Source organism: Cervus elaphus, chromosome 11 (assembly GCF_910594005.1).
Source record: "Cervus elaphus chromosome 11, mCerEla1.1, whole genome shotgun sequence".
Classification (NCBI taxonomy): Eukaryota; Metazoa; Chordata; class Mammalia; order Artiodactyla; family Cervidae; genus Cervus; species Cervus elaphus.
The window spans coordinates 57,346,998-57,365,683 of record NC_057825.1 but is presented as its reverse complement, the minus strand read 5'-3'; the positions used below and the strand labels follow the sequence as shown (position 1 = coordinate 57,365,683).

Genomic DNA, 18,686 nt, shown 5'->3' with positions numbered 1-18,686 from the left:
CAAGGGGATTCCAGAAAAACATCTACTTCTGCTTCACTGACTACGTTAAAGCCTTTGACTGTGTGGATCACAACAAACTGAAAATTTTTTAAAGAGATTGGAATACCAGACCACCTTACCTGCCTCCTGAGAAACATGTATGCAGGCCAGGAAGCAACAGTTAGAACTGGACATGGAACAACAAACTCGTTCCATATTGGGAAAGGAGTACGTCAAGGCTATATATTGTCACCCTGCTTATTTAACTTATATGCAGAGTACATCATGAGAAACGCTGGGTTGGAAGAAGCACAAGCTGGAATCAAGATTGATGGGAGAAATATCAATAACCTCAGATATGCAGATGACACCACCCTTATGGCAGAAAGTGAAGAGGAACTAAAAAGTGAAAATGAAAGAGGAGAGTGAAAAAGTTGGCTTAAAACTGAACATTCAAGTACCACAAGCCGGCGCCAGGAGCCTTTCTCTGCGTGGCTTTGAGTCGGGTGGGCCGCCACCATGCGTGGCTGAAGTAAGGGTAGAAAGTCCTCCCGCGCCAAAAGCCATGGCAAAAGCCCCGCCAAAGGCCGAGTCCGCATTGCTCCTGACGACGTCCGACGCGACCAGAACCCCCCAGAGCGCCAGAGGCTTGGGAAGGAGACCAAGGCAGCACAGGTGCAGGCTGGCGCGGGTTGGGGTGGCCTGGAAACCACTGCGCCCGCGCCGCCCTCACCCGTCCGGGGAAGAGGGTGCCTGCCGGCTCCCCCTAGATTGTGGCCTCGAGCTCCAGGCCCAGGCGGCAGAAATCACGGGCAGGTCGTGACCAGGCCCGGCCCGGGGAAGGCCACATCCCTCCCGGAGCGCCTGGTGACCAACATTATCTTCATGGGAACCGTGGGAAGGCCGAAAAATGGCCCCCGCGTTGGGAATCTGCGCAGCCCCGCTGTGAAGAAGGCCCCAGATACCTGTTGTGAAGTGGGGAGGGGGTCTCCGGCCTAAGCAGGTGGGAAGCTGAAGAAAGGGACCACTGGGGAGTCTGCCTCCGTTCCAGTGGGAGAGAAGATGGAGAATGCAGGGTCAGGGCCCGCGGCGACAGAGGGCAGTATGGGTATGCTGAAACGTCCAGCCGAAGCTGGAGACCATGAACACCCAGGCGGACAGGGCCTAGTTCCGGCTTTCCCGCAAGTTTGGGCAGTTGGCGGCTGCACCACTTAGAGCACAAGAACCTCCTTATCCAGAATATTCCAGGCTTCTGGGGGCAGGATTTTCAGAACCACTTCCAGCTCTCATCCTTTCTGAATAACCAAGATAAAGAGGTCCTCAGCTACTTGAATAGCTTGAAGGTGGAAGTGGTTGGCCTCACGAAATTGGTCTACAAAATCAAGTTCTACTTCGGGTGCAACCCCTATTTCCAAAATGCGGTGCTCATCAAAGAATACGGGCGTGGCCCTGCCGGCCTGGTGGTGTCTCGTTCTACTCCAATCCAGTGGCTCCTCTGGGATGATCTCCAGATCCTTAGCCAGGAGAAACCTGACAACAGCCAGAGCATCTTTGGGTGGTTTTCAAACCACAGCTCCATTGAGTCTGACAAGATTGTGGAGATAATCAAGGAGGAGTAGGAGGAGTTGTGGCTCAGTCCCTTACAGTACTACCTTGTGAGTGAAAGGGCCAGTGCAGAGAAAGGAAAGGAGGGCACGCCAGGGGCAGCAAGACAGCCCGTGGAGACCCCAGAACCTGGTGTAAACAAGTCCAACTAATCCTGCCCAAGTGTCCATCCTACCTCCTGCTGGCCCTGTGCCTGGCTGACCTTATGTGTTTGGCTGTCTGCCTTCTCTTCGTGTTGGCCTCTGTGCACTGTATTCCTGTTGGAGTTCAGTTACAAGAATATGGCATTTATGATCATGTTCTTTTGCTTCACTGTGACGTTCTTGCTTTTTTTTACATTAGTATCACATGTTACTTGATCTCACCCCTCCTGTTTATAGGTTAAACTCACATGATTCAGATATGTGCTGTGCCCTGTTCTTGGCTATGGCCTCTCCCGCCTGTCTTTAACATGGGCACTCATGAGTCATCCAACAATAGGACCAGTGCCTCCTCAAGCTCTGCTACTTCAGGGCCTGTGACTTGCTGGGCTTCAAGTTCCTGCCAGCCATGCATGCCATCTGCAGCAAGCTTTTCTGTTGCCACTGCAAAATGAAGCTAGTGCATATGCCATTGGCCATCAACCAAAACTGATTGTCCCTTGGTTCTGGGGTCACCAGCCAAGGTGCCACCTACAGGATCTCTGGCTTTGGCCAGGGACCCATGCTACTTCCTGGACACGGATTGAGGTTAAGGGTGAGAAGCAGTTTGCTGTGTGTTCTTCACTGTTCTGCATTTCTTCCTGCCTCTGGGCCTTTCTCCTTCCTGGTAAACCTTTGTCAAGATCTGCACCATGCCTCATCACTGTCAGGCCATTGAGTTTTGTCTAGGTTGCTGTTGGCCCAGTTGGCTTCCTGGTTAACAAGGACTTCAAGAACTACCTGTGGACACAGGCCCTCTGCCAGTGCATGAGTTCCACACCTACCCTCTCCAGCCTTCCAGGAACCCTACTGGCTGCCAGACTGATGGGCAAGCTGGTATGTGTGGACATGTGCTCACCGTCATCAAGCTGTGGCTTCAGATGTGGCCTTGTGTTATGCGGAAGATTAATGCTATATGCTACTTATTTTGTCTCTGAGTAAATCTTACCATTTTCCCCATTTTTTGCCTAATGGGAAAATAGAACTGTACAGTCTGCTTTTTTTTTTTTCTTAAAGCTTTTCCCTGTTTATTATGGACATTTTCAACATGTGCAAAGTGGAGAGACCCCGTGTGCTGTCACCTAGCTACATCATTTATCAATTATGGTCAACCTGATTTCATCTGCATCTCCCTCTCCCTGCCTGTATTGTTTATCAAAAGTCTAAGACACTGTGCCAGTTCAACCAGGACCGCTTTGGGAGACTAAGACACTCTGCTGGTGGTGATAGTGGTGGGTGCACTATCACTATCCCATCAGGTCTGCTTTTTGCTTTTCATGTTAACTAATGATGTGCCAGAGATGGGCCTCAGATATGAAAGTCTTCAGAATTTACAGGAAGTCTCAAAAAGTGATGAGGCTGCATTTTCCCTGCATCCACAAGAAGAAAGAGAGACTGCTCTGTTGTAAACTCTTTCAAAGACTTATCTATCAGTCTTTGATAAGGTGCTTACTTGAGATCTTTCACCAGAATAACAGTCTTTTTTCCACCTGTAAGATGGAGACTTTGTGTGATTGTTACAATTATCAGCATGTCCTGGTCTCATGATATAATTCTGATCTTGAAAGTAAAGTATAATTTGGAAATTGTTGCTGTGTTCTGTGAAAATAACCTCCCAAAAGTAATCAGTAACCGGTTGTCTTACTTGGTAATTTGGCACTCTGGTAATAATGCAATTATTTCTCTGTTCTGAAACAGTATAAATAGTTGTAAGGTTACTTGCATGATGGAAAAAAATAAAAGCTTGAATCTCTAAAAAAAGAAAAAAAAAACTCAACACTCAAAAAGCAAAGATCATGGCATCTGGTCCCATCACTTCGTGGCAAATAGATGGGAAAACAATGGAAACAGTGGCAGACTTCATTTTCTTGGATCCTAAAATCACTACAGATGATGACTGAAGCCATGAAATTTAAAGATGCTCCCTGGAAGAAAAGCTATGACAAACCTAGACAGCACATTATAAAACAGAGACATTACTTTGCTGACAAAGGTCCATCTAGTCAAAGCTATGGTTTTTCCAGTAGTCATGTACAGATATGAGATTGGACCATATAGAAGGCTGAGCACTGAAGAACTGACACTTTTGAACTGTGATGTCGGAGACTCTTGAGCGTCCCTTGGACTGCAAGGAGATCAACCAGTCAATCCTAAAGGAAATCAACCCTGAATATTCATTGGAAAGACTCATGCTGAAGCTGAAGCTCCAATACTTTGGCCATCTGATGTGAAGAACTAACTCATTTGAAAAGACCCTGATGCTCGGAAAGATTGAAGGCAGGAGAAGGGGACGACAGAGGATGAGATGGTTGGATGGCATCACTGATCCAATGGACATGAGTTTGAGCAAGCTTCAGGAGATGGTGAAGGACAGGGAAGCCTGGCATGCAGTGCATGGGGTCACAAAGAGTTGGACATGACTGAGCGACTGAACAGCAACATGGGAATAAGAGCCAAGAACAAGCCTAGTTTAACCCCACTTAGAAACCAAAGGAGCCAATTTAAGAAAAATCTAGTTTAAGAAGAGGGATTAAACTCACACATTCAATCACAATACTTCCCCCTTGTTTAATGACAAAATCATGGAACTTCTCTGGTGGTCCAGGGGCTAAGAATCCATGCTCCCAATGCAGGGGACCTGGGTTCCATCCCTGGTCAAGGAACTAGATCCCACATGCCACAACTAAAGATCCCTCATGCTGAAACTAAAGATCTGGCAGGCTGCAATGAAGAAGATTTTGTGTGCCTTGACTAAGACCCAGAGCAGCCAAATAAATAAATAAATTTTAAATAAATAGACACAAATTTTTTTTAAAAAAACCTAAATTGCAAAAATGATTTTTTAAAGAAATAAACCCAAAACAAATTCCCTGGCAGTCCAGTGGTTAGGACTCCACATTCTCATTGCCAAGGGCCCCAGGGTCAATCCTTGATCAAGGAACTGAAATCCACAAGTTTTGTGGTACAATCAGAAAGAAGAAAGAAACCCACAAGTACAGGAAGATCAGGGCAGAGATAGCAGCAGCAGAATATTAGGTTGTGTGGTAAGCAGCTTGACTGACCCCTGGAGCTGAACAGAATGGGGGTGGGGGGGGGGGGGCAGCATTGGAAAGTAGAGTGAGATTGAAATCCTTTTGAAATGGAATCAGGACATTCATATATTCATATCAAGGGAAGGAGGCAATGCAGGTCAGTGAGCAGAAAAGATCCAGAGCCCAGGTTCTTAGTCAAGATGAGCAAGACTGGGAAGAGGAGGAAGTGGGGAGTGGTCAGAGGGGTGGGAGGGGGCCTCTCACTAAGCGGTCCTGAGTCAGTAGAAAGCAGAATAGAGTGTTCATGAAGGATTTGAAGATTTTGACAACAAAGGCAAAAATGTGAGGAACCAAGCCTGAATTCAGGGACTCCATGGCTGCACGCAGAGCTGGCTCAATCACAGTAGTTGTCTGCAATGGGTTTCTGTGCAGTAGGTTGAGAGGGACACAGGGTTGCATGCCAAGTAGACAGACAGGGACCGGGGGAACTCCACGGTAGAGCTTAAAAGGTTCATCACTAGTGTAAAACCAACTGGAAACCACAACATTCAATATGTAAATCTCATTGTCAGAGCTTCTCCAATGGTACATAAGCCTTGGTATGTTGGTACTGTTTTCTCTTTCACTCTAGAAAGTAAAAAAAAAAAAGAACAAAACACCTGCAGCCTTCATGTCTTCATGGAAACAAGATGTGTGTGTTTGTGTGCATGTTCAGGCACTCAGTGGTGTCTGACTCTTTGCAACTCTATGGGCTGTAGCCTGCCAGGCTCCTTGTCCATTGAATTTCCCAGGCAAGAATACTGGAGTGGGTTGTCATTTCCTCTTTCAGGGGATCTTCCTGCCCCAGGGACTGAACCTGAGTCCCTGGCATCTCCTGCACCAGCAGTCAGATCCTTTACCGCTAGTGCCACCTGGAAAGGCCCAGAAACAAGATGAGTGTCTACATTTTCCAAAGCAGGACCAGAATTTCAGGTCAGAAGTACAGCTTATGTGTTTGCACGTGGTTGGACCAAGGACTTTGCTTCTCTCAGCATGTCTTTCTTCAGAAATGGATGGAAATAGACACAGCCCCAAAGCAGCAAAGAAGCAGTGAGTTCTCAAGTGACCTCCTCTGTCTCCCTCCTTCTGGGCAAATGGGGGCCATCCTTGCCCCTTGGGGATTCAAGTCAGATGTCCATTTGTGGCACTCTAGCCCAGAGAACAGCAAATGATCAGGTTCTGATCACCACAGAATGTGGCTCAAGAATTTCCTCCTCACCTTTTGAAATACCAGCTTAAGTCTAGTACAAAGGACAGACACTATAATCCTAAGGAGGAAGGAATCAAGCTGAAGTCCAAAAAAACACACCTACTTTGGGCTTTACTGTGAATGATGAGCTGGAAAAAATTTTGAACCACAGACTTCTGGATGGATTATCAGATGCAAACATTCAGGAGCCAGGTAGGGAAGCCCTCAGTCCTCAAACTTTGCAAAATTGTGTCACTGTGTCTCTGACATGTTGGGTGATTTTCTGTATGGTACTGATGGGAGACAGACCTTTCAAATAGGCTGGTTACTTGTGTCAAATTTAAAAAAAAAAAAAAAAAAAGGTGTTTCTTGAAATGCTAGACCTGAGAACACTGATCAGAAAGCTTCTCAACAGTTTTCAGGATGACTTATACACATGTATTTCGTCTTTCTCTCTTTTGTTTTTTCTTTCTCTCCCTAGGCCAGATGAGCCTGGTGGGCCATGGGGCTGCAAAGAGTCACACACGACTGAGCCGCTGAGCACACACACAGGCCATGAGCTGTTGAGAATTTATTCTAAGAATATGACTTTGTTGGCAGCCACATGGAAAGCAGCTTTAGTGAAGAGTTTTTTGGAATGGTCCCCTAAATTTTCTGTTTCCATCACTCATGCATAAATCTAAGAACCCCTCAGACTAGTTTATTGACTATTTTTCCTTAGTAAGTCAATCTTATCAAGGCCCATCCTGGACACTCTGTAGAATGGTAGGTCTTCACAGTTGCTCCTAAGACATCCTTTGCCTTCAAATAATAAACCACATACACATTAAGGCTCTCAGCCACTTTTCAGTGATCCATGTGATGTTACAACAAACATCACAACAACCATTCCTATTGATCCTACTGTGTGTGGTCAAAAAACTAGCTTTTGCTCAACAGTTCTTATAATAAGCATCTTTTATTAGTAGCAAATTCTGCTTTTAATAGTCATCTACTTACATGCTTCACTTTCAATCTCCTATTTACTCACTTAGGAAAATACATTTTTCAGCCCCCACGTCACACCCACATGTCCTACATTGGTAAAACAATATCTCCTATACAGAACAGGAAAACTCCTACCTTTTTTGCACTCTTAATTTAAAGATTATTAAAACAGTATTTGAATGACAAAGAAAAGTTAAACATGTATATATCATTTTAAAATTATATTTACAATTGCACATGACTATGGAGAATTCTACTTGATGATATCAAACTATCAAAATTGGTACAGCCTTAGTGTTTCTGAAAATCAAAAAATGAATATATTCCCGTAATTTTTAAAAATCAAATAATCTACAATAGTACAGTAGAAAGAGAAGACATGGCTCCCTTTTCTTCCACAACTACTGTAATCAATTTTAGGAGACAATTACTGAGCACAATTGATTGTATTTCCTTCTGCAATTAGCCTCTATTCATATCCATACATATTCAATTAAAATGGGATCATAGTATCATACAATACATACCATTCAGCTGTATCTTTGCAATCACCTTCTTCGTGACTATGCAGAAAGCTATTTTATCCTCTTACTGGCTGTTTTGTGCTCCATTGCAAAGCTCAGTCATATTTAGTTTATGATGAAGACGTCAGTTATTTTCTCTTCTTTTACCTTTTTTTCTAATTGGAGGATAATTGCTTTACAACGTTGTGTTAGTTACTATAAGCTATAAGTGAATCAGCTCTAAGCATACATATATTCCCTCCCTCTTGGGCCTCCCTTTCCCCCTACCATCCCACCCCTCTAGGTCACCCTTAAGCACCAAACTGAGCTCCCTGTGCTATGTAGCAGTCTCCCACTAGCTCTTAATATTTATTTTACACACAATATATGTCAATGTTCCTCTCTCAGTTCATCCTATCCTCTCCTTCCCCTGCTGCATCCACAAGTTCATTCTCTATGTCTACATCTCTATTCCTTCTTGCAAATAGGTTTATCAATACCACTTTTCTAGATTTCATATATATGCATTAATATATGATATTTTTCTCTTTCTGACTTACTTCACTCTGTATTACATACTCCAGGTTCATCTACATTACTCCAAATAACCCAATTTTGTTCCTTTTTACGGATAAGTAATATTCCACTGTATATGCCTACCACAACTTCTTTTTCTTTCCACTTTTTAAGCAACATTTCATGTGCAGTCTTGTATATAGAATTGAGCTTACTTCAGAATTACTATTACAATTTCTTTTGTAAAACTTACTATTACCATAGTCATTTAGGCTCCAAGGTCACTGTCGATGGTGATTGCAGCAATGAAATTAAAAGACGCTTACTCCTTGGAAGGAAAGTTATGACCAACCTAGATAGTATATTAAAAAGCAGAGACATTACATTGCCAACAAAGGTCTGTCTAGTCAAGGCTATGGTTTTTCCAGTGGTCATGTATGGATGTGAGAGTTGGACTGTGAAGAAAGCTGAGCGCCGAAAAATTGATGCTTTTGAACTGTGGTGTTGGAGAAGATTCTTGAGAGTCCCTTGGACTGCAAGGAGATCAAACCAGTCCATCCTAAAGGAGATCAGTCCTGGGTGTTCATTGGCAGGGATGATGCTGAAGCTGAAACTCCAATACTTTGGCCACCTGATTCGAAGAACTGACTCACTGGAAAAGACCCTCATGCTGGGAAAGATCAAAGGCAGGAGGAAAAGGGGATGACAGAGGATGAGATGGCTGGATGGCATCACTGACTCGATGGACATGAGTTTGAGTGAACTCTGGGAGTTGGTGATGGACAGGGAGGCCTGGCCTGCTGCGATTCATGGGGTCACAAAGAGTTGGACACAATTGAGCGACTGAACTGAACTGAACTGAATCCAACAGAAAGTCTCTCTTAAATTGAGTCTTGAAAGACAATTGGTTGTTCACAAGTTAAGGCAGGTGGACAAAAGTGTTTCCAAGAAGAGGGGGAGCTATGTAGAAGCTGGAGGTCTCAGGAGAACAGTAAGGACTTTAGTATGCTGAAGTGGGAATGGAAAGTTAAAAGGGAAACAGGACTGGAATAAGTAGAGCTGGACTCACAGCAAAATGAGGTCTTCAGGACCCCTGATGGAGTTACTATGGAAACATCAAGGCATGCCACAATTCTCTAGCAGCTCCAAAGACAGCATACACCCGGCTCAGCTCATTGTGGCATGGTGGGTACCCCTCCAGTTCTACCTGTCCTGTGACAACAGACAACTAACCAAGTAAAGTCTACTTTTCTACTCTTTTGATCTTTGTTTTTGTTTCATGGGCCATCTACAGCTTCACTCCAAAATATATTTCAGAATAAGACATGGGCCTTGGTTTGATATATTAATACATTTAGTCTTTTTTTTTTAAATGACATGGTGGCAAAAGAGAGGTTCAAATAGAAAAAACATTATTTCAGTATTATTAACTGAGAAAAGCTAAGAAGTTTCATAATGACATTGAATGAGGTTTGTCATGTGCAAGCCCCACCCCCCCTCACCCCAGGAGAAGGTATAAAGAAGTACAGTTTTTGAAATGAAATTATTTACAAAACAGAAATAGACAGACAAAGAACACAAATTTATGGTTACCAAAGGGGAAAGATGGGGAAGAGATAAATTAGGAGTTTGGGATTAACAGATATACAATATTAAAGAGATTAAACAACAAGGTCCTACTATATATAGCACAGGGAAATACATTCAATCAGTTTAGTTCAGTTTAGTCACTCAGTCATGTCCAACTCTTTGCAACCCCATGGACTGCAGCACACCAGGCCTCCCTGTCCATCACCAACACCCAGCGTTTTCTCAAACTCATGTCCATTGAGTCGATGATGCCATCCAATCATTTCATCCTCTGTCATCCCCTTCTCCTCCCGCCTTCAATCTTTCCCAGTATCAGGGTCTTTTCAAATGAGTCAGCTCTTCCCATCAGGTGGCCAAAGTATTGGAGTTTCAGTTTCAACATCAGTTCTTCCACTGAACATTCAGGACTGATCTCCTTTAGGATGGACTGGTTTGATCTCTTTGCAGTCAAAGGGACTCTCAAGAGTCTTCTCCAACACCACAGTTCAAAAGCATCTGTTCTTCAGCGCTCAGCTTTAGCGCTCAGCTTTCTTTATAGTCCAACTCTCACATCCATACATGACTACTGGAATACCTTGTAATAGTGTATAATGGAAAAGAATGTTAAAAATAATATATATGTGTGTGTATATAACTGAATCACTTTGATGTATCTAACACAACACTGTAAATCAACTATGCTTCAACTGTCTAAAAGTATAGTGTTTTTTTAAATGAGCTTATCTTTCTTTCTAATTTATATTCAATCTGCTTTCCAATAAATAGGTAAGCAGCAGTCCAGACGTGGGAGATTGCTAACATATGGGACCACTTATTTAGGCCATAGACATAAATAAATCATCTAGGATTTTAGAATTCACCTAAGAATGACAAACATTCTCTATCAGAGAAGCCCCAGGGCCTCCACACCTGCTTGAGATGGGAGTTAAGCTTCAGCGGCTTGACCCAAGGCTCTGTTCCCCTTTAGTGAGAAGGGTTTTTATACAGCGAGATAACGTACAGCTATCACTGTGGCGGACGTTTGGTCAAGGAACCAACCTGGAAATCAAGCGTGAGTAAAATCCAAACTTTCCTTTCTCAGTTGTCTGTGTCTTATGATCCCTGTGTCTCTGAAATGATCTGTGCATTGACTCTATGAAACCAGACTCTGCCATCCTCCAGGGCAAAGTTACAGTTCATCTGTAATCAAACAGGAGAACTGATTGCACATTTTCTATGAAGAACCAGTCAGTCTCTGGGTGGGAATAACTTGCCTGAGTGATAGTTTCAGAAATGTATTGGTGAGCAAAAGGTCTGTTCTGAAACAGAGCTTTGCTCAATGGTCAGGAAGGGAAAGGGTTTTTGTATAGGAACAAGGTTAAGAGGAACCGTTGTGTAAATACTTTCGGCGGAGGAACCAAGCTAGAGATCAAAAGTAAGTATTGTTTTCAGCTAATCCTTTGCTGTTTCTGTCTATTTACCTTTTGTTCCTTTTTGCCTGTTTTCATTAATTCAGTGTCAGGGTTAAAACAAATTTCATTCCCAGGTTAGCTACAGAGGAGGGGAAGGGAAATTCTCCCATAGGAGGCTAGCTGATGGTAAATTTAAGATTAATTTTAATGTAATTGGGGAAGGGGGCTTGATGCCCCTTCAGGGTAGGTATTTGTACAAGCGGAAATTAGGGAATCACTGTGGTTCACTTTCGGCCCAGGGACCAGAGTGGAGATCAAACGTGAGTACATTTTTATTCAGTTGTTTGTGAGACTTTTGTCCTCTTCTATCAGTGAGCAAATTTGTGACATTTTGGCTACATGAGCCATGCCTGGTGACCCAAAAAGTAAAAGACAGAAAGTCAGAAGACAGTCAATTGTTAAGCTGAACAGACAGCCAAATCACTGAATTTGTAAGGAGAGTAGGGTTTGTGGAGAGAAAGGAGGAGAAATGGCTGGATTTTTCTGTGGATTGGGCTTTTTTCCTGTGATTGGCTTCAGAAGGAGGTTTTTGTTAAGGGGGATATATCAGGGACATCACTGTGAAGTTACGTTCGGCAGCGGGACGAAGGTGGAAATCAAACGTAAGTGCAATTTTCAACTCCTTTTTCTTATAGAGCTGTGAAATTTGGGAGTTTTAATGCTTGGGATATGAGTTGAGGTCAGTTTTGAAGAGAATGGGATTCTTCTGAAAAATCAGATGAGTCGGGGGCTGGAAATCAGTTAGCCTCAAGGAATAGCAAAGAGCTAGTTAGTTGATGTGGCACCTAAATGGCCAGATTTTCTCTGTATCTGACCATTGAAAGAGATTAGCAGCAAAAAGCGGTTTTTGTTGAGAGGAAAGTAAATTAAATCTGTGGATCATCTTTGGCCAAGGGACACGTTTGGAGATTAGACATAAATAATTTTTCTCTATTACCTTCTGAAATGTGGGTCTAAATGCCAATATGGACTTTTAGAGGCTTAAATATGAGTTTTGTAGAGATGGGTAAATGAGAGTATTTCAGATTTATTATCAGTTTGAAAAGTTAAACTCAGCTCCAAAACTGGATTTGTAGACAAAAAAGATTAATTTAATCTAAACCAAATGACTCAAAGGGGAAAAAAATAAGTGTCGATGAAAAAGGACACTTTTTCAAAGATAAAGATGTTTAGCTTTTAAAAATCAGAACAGAGACTTAAATTTTTTACATCTTAAGATTTGTAGAATGTCCCTGGGATAGGATATTAAAAAATTTCAAATATCTCCTTAAAAAGGAATCTTTGCAGCTCTAAAGAGCCAAACTGAATTAATTTTCATTGAGATTTGCCAAATATTGTACTGATTTTTGCTAGATGTACAAAAAAAAAAAAGTAGAGAAATGTGTTTGTCTTCTCTCTCTGTCTGATAAATTATTTTATACCAATAAAAATTAATGGAATGCACTAAAAAAAATCAGTAAGATGTTAGAAAAATATACTTCTCTATGTTAAAATTTCTGCTTGATTGAGAATCAGCAGCAGTGTTATTTTTAGAGTCTAAAATGAGTGATAAACTGTCAATATTCAGAAATGCTATAGGGGATCTATACCTTGACAGATTACTCTTTAAAAAAAAAAACAACAAATTTCTTTGTTAGACAATACTAGAAATGTGTAAATACATCTCCTCTTATAAATGAAGGAAAGAGGGTTGTTCCCAAAAACTCAGCTTTGAAGAAATTTGTTTAGGAGAAGGAAAATAAAATAATAGCACTTTTTAGATGCCCACGGACGTTAAAAAGATAGGAAATATTTTAATGAGTATGATTTTTGTTATTACTTGGTGGTGTCTTTGTACCGCTGTGGAGGCCGTGGCTCTGCTAACGTGGTCTGTAGACCTCGCGGCTGTCTTTAGACTTCGGGGCGGTCTGCTTTCGTGATTGAACGATGTTGGTGGCCAGGCCCTTGGGCTATAGTGGCCGCTCACCTGGCCGCTAAAGGCCGCGAAAGGCATGGCCAACCCCGTGATCGCCCATTCAGCTGTGTTATGGCCCGCTTTCCTGACACAGTGATACGAATCATGTCGCTAACAGTAGAGAACAGAAATGTGGACACCAGCTAACATGGGGAAAATAGGGAAAAGCCTGATTTTTATCAGCAATTCCAAAAATAAAATTTATATTATTGTATCTGCTTAATAAAAATTTCCAGTAGGGGTCTATAAAGAACTTAGTTATTTTTTCAGCGATCTATAATTATTTCAATATCCTCTCATCAAATATATTTAAGTAATAAATGTTCAATCAAAAGGAAATATGTATAAAAGTTAATATTATATATTTATACATACATATAATTTTCTCTATATACATATAACTCTTTTAGGGCAAAATTCACACCAGCAAAAATCTAACTGAAGACTAGCAATCTGGCCATTCAGGTTTTGATCAGTTAACTTTTACTGAGTTAAAAGTTCAAACTAAATATCATTATAGGTATATTGCTGGAAAAAAATAAGATAAATTTGTGATGCTTTTAATTTTCAGAAATGTAATGGCTTCAGTAAGATTATGTTTCAGGTGTACAAAATATCTAAATGTGTATAAATGCCATTGATAAAAACTCAATGGCATTTTTTATAAATTTTTCATAAAAAATAGAAAAGTTTAAAAAAGTAAAATAAATAAATAAATAAATAAATAGAAAAGTATTTTCCAACCCCCTCATTCCATGATAGAAAATTTTTAATCTGGGTGTTTTACCCTTTAAAATCATTTAAAAATTTGTTATTGTCATTGTTGTTTACTTTGGCTAATTTCAAAAGTGATACTTGAAAAAGATTATTTTTGGTTTGCAGACAAACTGACAGGACTATTTTAGGGCCATTTAAAAACTCTTTCAAACTGTTTAAACTATGCAAGTATTTTAAACTGTTCCAAAATAATTTAGGGCCTTTTAAAAATCTTTCAATGAATTTTAAATTCTATTAAAAAGTTAGTACGAGGTCTTACAAAAATTTCCATGTCAAATATGATAATTGTTTAATATTTTAATGCAGGATAGAATGTTTAAAGCCACCAAAGATTGACCCAAATAGGAGTATCTTCATAGGATATTTCATCTCCTTTATTTCTAGAATTCATCTTATTTTACTGCATAGGCTATTTTATAAAATTCTCTGAAAAAAAATAATACAAAGGGTAAAAGAAGGGAAAATATCAAAACATTAAAAATTAAGTATCTGATATTGAACTGCTTGGTTAACGTGGAGGTTTATAGCTTTATAAAATCTGTTCACTTATCTGTGACTTCTCCCAGGAAAGAATTCTTAATTTGTTATTTAATTCACGCTCTCCCATTCAAGAACTCAAAGGCCTACCAAGGGGATTTCTAGCAGGCCATCTGGCAGCTGCTCACAGTCAGAAGTGAAGCTCATCAGTTTCTCCTGGGCAGGTGGCTGAAGTTACAGTTGACCCTGTGAGTCTGCCTGAGACTTGCCCGATATGGCGACAGTCATAAGGCCAGGGCTGGGGGTCTCCCTTTGAGGCCTTTTGCAAGGAGTGGGAGAGTTGCTGGCCTGATCACAGAGGGTGAAGGGGTTGACACCCACACATACACTCTTGGACCCAGACTCAGAGTTTGGGGCTCACCCATGCAGGGTGAGTCTTACCCCAACATGCCCAAAGGAAGCCCAGGAAGTGGAAGACAGCCTGACATCACTGCACAGGACTAGGAGAGGCAAGGGGGAAGTGATCTTGTTAGATCTATTCTTACTTCAGGAGGGTCTGATAAAGTGGTTTTGTTTCTTGGCCTCTTGCACTGGGTTCCCTTATAGGAGGCAGGGAACACAGATGAAGGAAAGAAAGATAAGGTCAGAAAACTTAAAACTCTTTTCAAACTGCTTAAACTATTTAAGTATTTTAAACTGTTCTAAAATTATTTAGGAATTTTTAAAAAAATTTTAATGAATTTTTAAACTCCATTAAAAAGTTGATAGGGCTTCCATGGTGGCTCAGCCAGTAAAGAATCTGGCTGCAATGTGGGAGATCTGGGTTTGATCCCTGGGTTGAGATGATCCCCTGGAAGATATAAGGACTTACAAGAATTTCTATATCAAATATGCTAATTATTTAATATTTTAATGCAGGAGAGAATGTTTAAAGCTATCAAGAATTGACCCAAAGAAGAGTATGTTCATGGGATATTTCACTTCATTTTTTTCTAAAATTCATATTATTTTGCAGCCTTACAATGGCTGCAAAGAGTACAAAAAATTCAGAGCTTTCTTAAGGAATAGGGGCTAAGGAAAAACTCAAAATCATGGCAATTGTGAATTTGCTTCCTGACTTCCCTGGGTGGTGCTTGGATACTATAAAAAAAGCATGCAGCTCTCTGCACATCTGTCTTTTGCATTTCTAAGGTCACCCCCAGACAGTGCACCCCAGTAGAGAACTTCACTGTTACTTAAACACCCTTCTCTGTTCTTCCGTCCTCAGGGTCTGATGCTCAGCCATCCATCTTCCTCTTCAAACCATCTGACGAGCAGCTGACGACTGAAACTGTCTCTGTCGTGTGCTTGGTGAATGATTTCTACCCCAAAGATATCGATGTCAAGTGGAAAGTGGATGGGGTTACCCAGAGCAGCAACTTCCAGAACAGTTTCACAGACCAGGACAGCAAGAAAAGCACCTACAGCCTCAGCAGCACCCTGACACTGTCCAGTTCGGAGTACCAAAGCCATAACGTCTATGCGTGCGAGGTCAGCCACAAGAGCCTGACTAGCGCCATCGTCAAGAGCTTCAGTAAGAACGAATGTTAGAGCAAGAGGTCTACAGGCTCTCCAGTCACCTGGGCTGATTTGGTCCCAGCCCCTCACCCCTCCTCAGGCCCTTTTCCCACAGATCAACCCCTATTGCAATCCTCTGACCCATCTCCCCACCTCATCCCCCTCCCCCTCTTTGGCTTTAATCATGCTAATGTTGGGGGGACAGTGAATAAATAAAGTAAATCTTTGCACCTGTGATTTCTCTCTCCTTTCTGATTTAAGGGTTTTTGTTTTGTTTTGTTTTTTAACTTTTTTTTTTTTTGGTGGTGGGCGGGGGCGGGGCGTTGCTGCTCTGGGTCTACCCACTCCAGTGTACTTGCCTGGAGGATCCCATGGACTGTGGGGGCTGGCAAGCAATAGTCCCTAGGGTCACAAAGAGTTGGACTCAACTGAAGGGACTTAGCACACACGCACGCACTGGGTCTTCATTGCTGCACGGAGTTTCTCTAGTTGCAAAGAGCAGGGGCTACTCTCTAGTTGCAGTGAAGGGGCTTCTCACTGAGGTGATTTCTCTTGTTGTGGAGCATGGGTTCTAGAGCAAGCGAGCTTCAGTAGTTGCAGCACATGGGCTCAGTAGTTGCCCAGCCACAGCATGTGAAATCTTCACAGACCAGGGATGAAACCCAAGTCCCCTGCATTGGCAAGCAGATTCTCAACCACTGGAGCACCAGGGAAGTTCCTTGATCAAAGGTTTTTAAACACTGTTTTTCTAATGATCCAGTTTATCTTCTAAGGAATTAAATATTGAGTTGATAAAAACCATACCATCATTTATAAAAATCATCAGCCTCCATTCTAGTCTACCCTACTTTAGCTACAAGACACTCATGAAACCCATAAGGCATCTATATTCATAGCCCTCTCCTGGGCCATGCTATGAGAGGCTTGCTTCTTTTTTTTTATTATTGAAATATAGTTGATTTACAATGTTGTGTTAGTTACAGGCATACAGCAAAGTGATTCAATTGTCCATATGCATATATGTACTCTTTTTTAGATTTTGTTCCCATACAGGTCATCACAGGGTATAGAGTAGTTTCCTGGGCTTTACAATAAGTTCTCTTTAGTTATATATGTCATTGGGATTGAGATTAGTGCCTCTTTGATTTCCCCTTCTCAGCAGGCTTCAGAGCCCTTTTCAGGGTAATGGTTCTTATGATCACATATTCTTTGATCCAGTTGAATCTAATTTACCAACAGAAAATCTTTCAAAAGAAGGGAATGGCTAGAAACAGAGTCATTTATTGTGACAAAACAAAGATAATAATGTGGATGAAGAAGCAATAGGGAAATATATTTAAGTCCATTATGGCACTTTGACTTAAGAGAATACGATGCCTTCATTACATTTTAAATACAATGCATATTGAGGACCTCCTATGGACCAAAGAGGGCTTCCCTGGTAGCTCAGAGGTTAAAGCGTCTGCCTGCAATGAGGGAGACCTGGGTTCGATCCCTGGGTCGGGAAGATCCCCTGGAAAAAGAACTGGCAACCCACTCCAGTATTCTTGCCTGCAGAATCCCATGGATGGAGAAGCCTGGTGGGCTACAGTCCACGGGGTCGCAAAGAGTCAGACACGACTTCACTCATTCACTCACTCACTCATCGGCCAAAGACCACATTAAATGTTTCCACAACCTAATTTAATTTTTACTACACTACACAGTTAAAGTGAAAGAACATGAACGTTGCTCAGTGGTGTCCGATTCTTTGTGACCCCGTTACAGTCCATGGAATTCTCCAGGCCAGAATACTAGAGTGGATAGCCGTTCCCTTCTCCAGGAGATCTTCCCAACCCAGGGATAGAATCCAGGCCTCCCGCATTGCAGGTGGTTTCTTTATCAGCTGAGCCACCAGGGAAGCCCAAGAATACAGGAGTGGGTAGCCTATCCCTTCTCCAGTGGATCTTCCTGACCCCAGGAATCCAATCGGGGTCTCCTGCATGGCAGGTGGATTCTTTACCATCTGAGCTACCAGAAAACACAGTTAAAACACAAAATGTTTATTAAAGTGTAAGTCAGGTTCTATATAGCTGAGAGATATTCATACCCTAATACCTACCAATCCTGCCCTTGAATGAACATGTCCCTGCCCACCAAAAAAAACATGTAAGAATTTTTCAGAGCATCTTCATTCATAAAAGCCCCAAACTAGAAATAACCTAAATGTCCACCAACAGTAGGAGTCACTAAATTGTAGCATGCTTGTATATTAAACTATAACTATACCAAACAATATAGATGAGTCTCATAAGTATGACAATCAGCAAAAGAAACCAAACACAAAAGATATGCCCTATATGTTCATCTATGAAGAGTTCAAAACCAGGAAAAATACAATTATAAATTGGGATAGGAATTACTTTGGGCTGAGATAGTGCCTAAGAGAATATAAGACGGTGCTTCTTATATTCTTGGTAATGTGAAGCATGCCATTTTGTGAAAATGTATTGAGCTGTGAAATTATAATCTGTGCACAATTCTGTATATGCATTATACTTCAAGATAAGCTCACATAAATATCTTATACTCAATTTACAGGTAAGAGAGGTTGAAAGGAATAAGTAATAGGTCAAAGCCACACAGATAGTAAATGGTGGGCCAAGGATCAAATCCCCACCTGCTTAATTCTGCTCTCTTGACACCTATACAATTCTGCCTTCCGGAGCTTAGGGTGCTGCACAGAACAGAAAGTCAAATGCTACCTTCTCAGGAACTTCTCCATTTGGAAATCAGAGGCATACATACATAAGCAGCAATGGAATGGAACAGATGTTCAACTATGGGCAAAAGAATGTAGTTAACCTGATCC

The 18,686-nt window shown here is 41.7% G+C and overlaps 1 pseudogene and 1 gene segment (V, D, J or C); both read left to right on the top strand.

Moving 5' to 3' along the window:
- The window catches only part of LOC122703534, a 121,669-nt gene extending 105,599 nt beyond the window's left edge, over positions 1 to 16,070 (top strand). Inside the window, 2 exon segments of the V gene segment in view lie at positions 10,634 to 10,670; positions 15,546 to 16,070. Coding sequence covers positions 10,634 to 10,670; positions 15,546 to 15,868 — 360 coding nt within the window.
- On the top strand, positions 499 to 1,736 carry LOC122703533 (annotated as a pseudogene).
- Positions 16,071 to 18,686: the final 2,616 nt, after the last annotated feature.